Raw genomic sequence first — 6,338 nt, forward strand, 5'->3', positions numbered from 1 at the left:
TTCGAGAACTCTTGTCAATTCTATCTAAACTATTTAGTAGGTGCTTGACTGAGTCTTACTATTCTACTTGCTGGAAAATGGCAGATGTCCAATTTTCAAAAACTCGAAGAACATTCTGATCCTTCTAATCATCGTCTGATCAGTCTTCTATCTGTTATTAGCAAGGCCTTTGAGTCTTTGATAAACAAATTTCTCACACAGTCCCTGCATGGTCTAAAAACTTTTATTTGTCTAGCTTTTTTTCTTGCATTTCAACTCTTTGGAACTCTCTCCCATCTTCGTGTTTTTTTGACTCATACAACCTACAACTATTCAAGTATTCTTTCAACCGTTTCCTTGCTCTATTACTCAATTTTTTTGCTCTATTACTCTTTTTTTCTAGTAACTATTAGTGGTTGATTGAAGCTTTTTTGGGAATGAATCAGAAAAAAATTAAAAAAAACAAATAGTATGTGATCATTTATTTATATAAATATTATCATACTATTAAGATGTCATTAAAAAATGTATACATATATATGAATAAGTATTTTAAACAGAAGGTTTTGTTCAAAGAGAAAACTTAAGCTATGCTCTTCAAAGTTTAGGTGTTACATAACCGAATATTTTATATTAAGTTGAATTTGTTGTGTGTTATATATATTGTTTTTGAAATATTATACTAGCTGCGGATGTATAATAATATATTTTAAAAACATTTAAAAGTGCCAAGTTAAATAAACTTTGCCCTAATAAATATTTTTCATGCAAAGATATTGAAAAGATACAGATATAACTAAGGTGTTTCTAATTACAAATTTTGATAGGTTGTTTTTTTTTTTTTTATTAATTAATAAAACGAGTTTTATAGGCTTAATATTGTTGCTTGTAAGTTTAGAATCTTAATACTTTGGTTGCTATGAAAAGCTTCAGAATTTTTTCATTAAATTTATTGGTGTCTAATTTAATAAAAATATTAGTTAAAAAAATAGCTGTTTAAAATTTTTTAACCTTTGTTGCCTTAATGTATAAACAAGCTTGTAGATTTTTGAGCAAAAAGTAAAAAAATGCTTCAAACGGCATATGGAGTGCTAATGAATGAAAAAGATTTGCAGAAAAAGTGGATTAATGCGAGCCATAAGGTGACAGAAGGTCAGACCCTACTCAAAAATTCAATCCCTTGCAAAGCAATCCATCAAGCCTCTCAGCCCCTTAAAGTCAAGTTTAAAATGCTAATTATTGTACATACATTCAATCTAAAAAAAGTTTAAAATAAAAAACTTTTATGGTTTTGCAAATAAAAAAATTCAAGGGTTAGATCCAGGTTACAAAAGCTTACGCAAAAATTTATTTCTTTGACTATTGAACATTAAATATTGTTTAAAAAAATATTGATTAGTATTTCAAAAGTGTATCATGTAAAATCCTAAATGAAGCAAACTTATATTAAAGTTTCAAGAATAATAATCATTTTTAAAAAACTGAATATTATTAGAAATACTTTTAGGAAAAACAAAATTTGTATCTTTGTATCATCGTTTTATTTTATTTTAATAAAGCTCACAATTAATTGTAAAATCAGTATTGAAAATACAAACCTTTTTTGTCAGCATAAAATATAGTGCTAGAATAATGCCATTTTTTTTATTAAAAAATAAATGATACTTTAGCTGATTCAGTTGCAAACAACATTGTGTTAAATATAAATCATCTGCATCACTCTTAATATTAAAGTTATTTTTTCACACTTGCAATGCAACAGTAACTTTAATTTCAAGTTTGCCTTTTTAAATGATTTTTAAAATTTTTATTTCTACACTCACATCTTTAAATCAAGAAAACATATTGCTTAATTATTGTGTGTCATAAATAGCTTACGTGGTATTAAATAGATAAGCCTCACTTTATATTTGCAGATGGAATATATGCTTTATCTCTAGATTACCAGGCATTTTATATATATATGTATATATATATATATATATATATATATATATATATATATATATATATATATATATATATATATATATATATATATATATATATATATACTGCTCATGGAAATAATTATTTGTGCACTTTGTACTCTAGTGTAATTCGATGTGTATATTCAGACATTTAGAGATAATGAGACTTCATGTTGTTTAAGGATTGCAGTAATACCTTAGCTAAAGAAATTTTTGTCTTTAAGTAAATTATTCAAAAAAAGATAATAATATTAAAAGACAACAAAGATGCTTCTTTTAACAATGTGTAATCAGCTTTTTGTTTCCTAAGTATTTATTTTGTTTGTTTTTGTGTTTTTTTTTCCCCTTTTGTATTCTGATAAATAAAAATAATCCTATTTATCTTAAGCTTTTTATCAATAGTTTTATCTCAATAGAATTTAAAAAAGTAATGAATTTTTTGTGTGACAATAAGTTATTAATTCATTGCTATAAAAAAAACACAAATAAAAGGCTTGAAATATATTTTATCATGGCTTTTCCTGTTTTATAGTATTTTTCTTTATGTATATGGTTTTACACTGCATTAACTGTACAATATAAGTGTACCTTTTTTTCTTTTTCTCTTTTTTTTTAGGCTTACTATTTTATAAGATATGGCAGAAGAAGAAAAAAATTTAACAGGTTCTGATGATGGTGTTGATGAGAGTGATATACCAAATAATGATTTTCGTGTTACAAGTAATGAGTTGGTAGAACTTATGGAAAAAACTAATGTGTTAGAAGCCATTAATGACAAATTTAAAAATGTAAATGGTCTTGTAAAAGCTTTAAGAAGTTCTGCTGTTAAAGGATTGCAAGGATTACCAGGAGAATTAGAAAATCGCAGAAAAGTTTTTGGTAGAAACTACGTTGAACCAAAAGCTCCAAAAACTTTTCTTATGCTACTTTGGGAAGCACTAAATGACACTATTTTAAGAGTTTTAATTGTTTGTGCCATTATTTCTATTATATTAGGGATGGTTATTGACAATGTTAAAACTGGTTGGATTGAGGGTTTTTCTATTTTAGTTATTGTTGGTGTTGTTGCCACAGTCATTGCTCTATATGACTGGCTAAAAGAAAAGCAGTTTGGACAATTGCAAAGCAAGATAGATGATGACCAAGTTATAGATGTAATAAGAAATGGTAAAGTTTCAAAGTTGAAAGTAGTAGAGCTCTTTGTAGGTGATATAGCTTTGCTAAATTATGGAGATTTAGTTCCTGCAGATGGCATTTTACTTCAAGGTAATGATCTAAAAATTGATGAAAGCTCATTAACAGGTAAATCTGATTTAGTGAAAAAAAATTTAGAAAATCCTGCATTATTATCTGGTACACATGTTATGGAAGGTAGTGGAAAGTTTATTGTCACAGCTCTAGGTGCAAACTCAAAATTAGGGATAATTACGGTTTTCCTAGGAGCAGGTAAAAATCCAGCTAAATGTGGAGTAGTTCAAAAAGAGGAAAGCAAAGAAGAACAAAAAGAAAGAAAAAATGAAGAAAAGGCCAAATTTATTTTGCAAGTTAAATTAACAAAATTAGCACTTATGGTTGGTTGGATTGGCGTTGGTGCTGCTGTAATCATCACTTTTGTTATCATTTTGAGATTTAGTATTGAAACTTATGCCATTCAAAAAATGGGATGGAGCAATAAACACTTAATTGATTTCTTAAAAGCATTTATTGCTGGGATGAACATAATGGGTGTTGCATTTCCTATAAACTTGCCATCTGCTGTTACTATATCTTTAGTTTATTCTGTAAAAAAAATGTTAATAGATAATAATTTTGTACGTGATCTACATACATGCGAAACAATGGGTAATGCTACAGCAATTTGCTCTGATAAAACAGGTACCTTGACAACAAATCGAATGACTGTCGTGGAAAGTTACATTCAGGGATCTTACTACAAAGCAGTTCCAGCTCATGGGTCATTAAAACAAGAGTTTCTTGACCTATTTTGTCAGAGTGTATCTATAAATAGTAGCTATGGCTCCAGGATTAAGGTAAAATATTTAATTAAGAATTTTTATTGTTGTAATAATTCTATTTATTATTATGATTTTTTTAAGAGTATAAAAATTTTTGATAACTTAACGAGTATAATTTTTTTTATCACTATTCATTGTTTCTCTTCATTTTTTGAATTTATGTTCACAAAAATGCACAAATACACATTTTAAGAATTAAAGCGCCAAAACAAAATTATGAAACTGTGTTCTTATATTGATATTGTTGATAGAAGAACTCATTTATACAGCCCTCGGAATTAGGATCGGCATTTGGCAATGTCGACCTAACTGCTGACCTCAAAGTATTTGAGGTCAGCAAAAAATTGCTGACCTGGTTTCTATGCTTTATGTTAAAACTGTTGTGTCAAACTTTTTTTGCTGACGTTATATCAACCTCTAATAGTTTAAGGTTGGCAAAAGATTGCTGACTTCATTTTTCATAATTCCGAGGGCTATAGCGGGTGATGCGGAAGTTATCGGAAAAACGTCAATAACTTATTTATAAATAAAAACTCAAACTGCTATTATATTTTTTTTAAATAAAGCATTTATCTTTTAATAAAAATATATTATTTTTTATATGAAAAAACACCACCATCTGCAATTGATCTCAATTTTGCTCTGACGCCTTTCATATGCTACTGTAAAAAGTTTAAATCAATTTCTTGTAGTTTTAGTTTAATGCGATCAATCAAAACTTGCTCTGTTGAAGCTTGCCAATCTCCCTCGTAAGCCTTCTGTGCCAAATGTCCCCAAAAATTTTCAATTGGTCGTGCTTGAGGTACATTTGGGGATTGGATTCTTTATCAACGTAATAGACACATTGGTCCATCCAATTTATAGAATCTTTAGAATAATGAGAACTTGCTAAATCTTGCCAAAATAAATAGTTAAATTCTCCATGATACTTGTGAATAAATGGAAGAAGTCGTTTTTCTAAACATTCATTAATATAGATTGATGAACTGATCGCTACAGCCTTGGAAGTGCGAAACAATGGCTCGGACATACCACGGTCAGATATGGCTATCCACCTTAAAAATAAATTTTTTTGGGAAATTTCTCTTTTCCTATAAAACGAACATTTTCTGGGCATGTCTTTTTGTTGTTTGTGTAGTATCCAGAATTTCCACGCATGTTGTCCCATGCAAAACAAAAGTATTTCTCGCCATCGATGACTAGAAGAGATTTTGTGTTATAGAGTTGGTTAACTAGTTTCCTGCTTCTTTTCTTTGCCTTTATTTGTTGTTCTATAGTGTATTTTGGAGTCTTTTCACGTTTTCTATATTTAATATTCATTTTTGTTTAACTGACGACCAATTGTCGATTGATTTACACCGAATTTAATACCTATTTTTCTCTGACTGACCCCTTTTCGATTGTTGACAAGTCTCGTTAATTCGGCTTTCTTTTCTCTAGTCCAGGATGTCAGACGACCAGGGTGCTTTCTATCAGAAAACGATTGAACAGTTTCAAGTCTTTTTAGGATATTATATATTGTACTTCGAGCGAATCCTTCCTTTTCAAAATGATTTACGATTTTTTATATTTTTATATTAGGTTTATTTACAAAAAACATTTTTAGTCGCTTTCAAAAAGATTCTCGTTCAGCTGCATTTAACCTCATTTTAAATAATTGTGTTTCAAATAATAAAGTTTATACTTTATAGAACGGTTACGCCTACGCATAAAACCACAAAAACTAATTATTATGCTCAAATAATAATAGTAGCATTTGTCCGATAACTTCCACATCACCCGCTATATATATATATATATATATACAACCCTCGGAACTATGGTCGGCATTCAGCAATGCCGACCTAACTGCCGACCTAAAAGTGTTTGAGATTAGCAAAAAAATGTACACTAGTGGCCATTGAATTAAAGTCACCTGATCATTTTGTTGTAAAATGAAATATGTATAAAAAAGTAAGAACAACGTCATGCCGTTCGGCTTGTTTATATATGACGTCATTATTATTTGTGTTATGCATATTGTACACGTGTTTGGCTTAGTATTTAATTAAATTTCATGATTTCTTGCTGAAAAACTATAATGCTGTTATTGCTTATTTTAGTGTGATAATGGGGAAAAAGCCAGATATTAATGATTTTGTCAAGGGGCAAATTGTAACATTGAATGCTGAGCGTTATTCTCAGCGTGATATTGCAAAGAAACTGAAGATTTCTAGAGGTGCCGTTGAGAATGTTTTATGGTCTGGATGTGTTTTACGACGTTCCAACTGCAAGGGAGTACGAAAAACAAATCATCGCGATGATCTTTATTTGAAGAGCATTGTTGTATCTAGTCCGCATACTTCTTCTGCACGCGTTGCAAGTCTAGCTAGTG

The 6,338-nt window shown here is 29.2% G+C and overlaps 1 protein-coding gene across 1 annotated transcript in view; it reads left to right on the forward strand.

Moving 5' to 3' along the window:
* Window positions 1-2,518: 2,518 nt before the first annotated feature.
* The window catches only part of LOC136089047 (plasma membrane calcium-transporting ATPase 4-like), a 35,419-nt gene continuing 31,599 nt past the window's right edge, over window positions 2,519-6,338 (forward strand). The window contains 1 exon segment of the mRNA XM_065814583.1: window positions 2,519-3,979. Within this exon segment, the coding sequence (XP_065670655.1) occupies window positions 2,585-3,979 (1,395 nt within the window). The 5' untranslated portion in view covers window positions 2,519-2,584.

Source organism: Hydra vulgaris, chromosome 12 (genome assembly GCF_038396675.1).
Source record: "Hydra vulgaris chromosome 12, alternate assembly HydraT2T_AEP".
Classification (NCBI taxonomy): Eukaryota; Metazoa; Cnidaria; class Hydrozoa; order Anthoathecata; family Hydridae; genus Hydra; species Hydra vulgaris.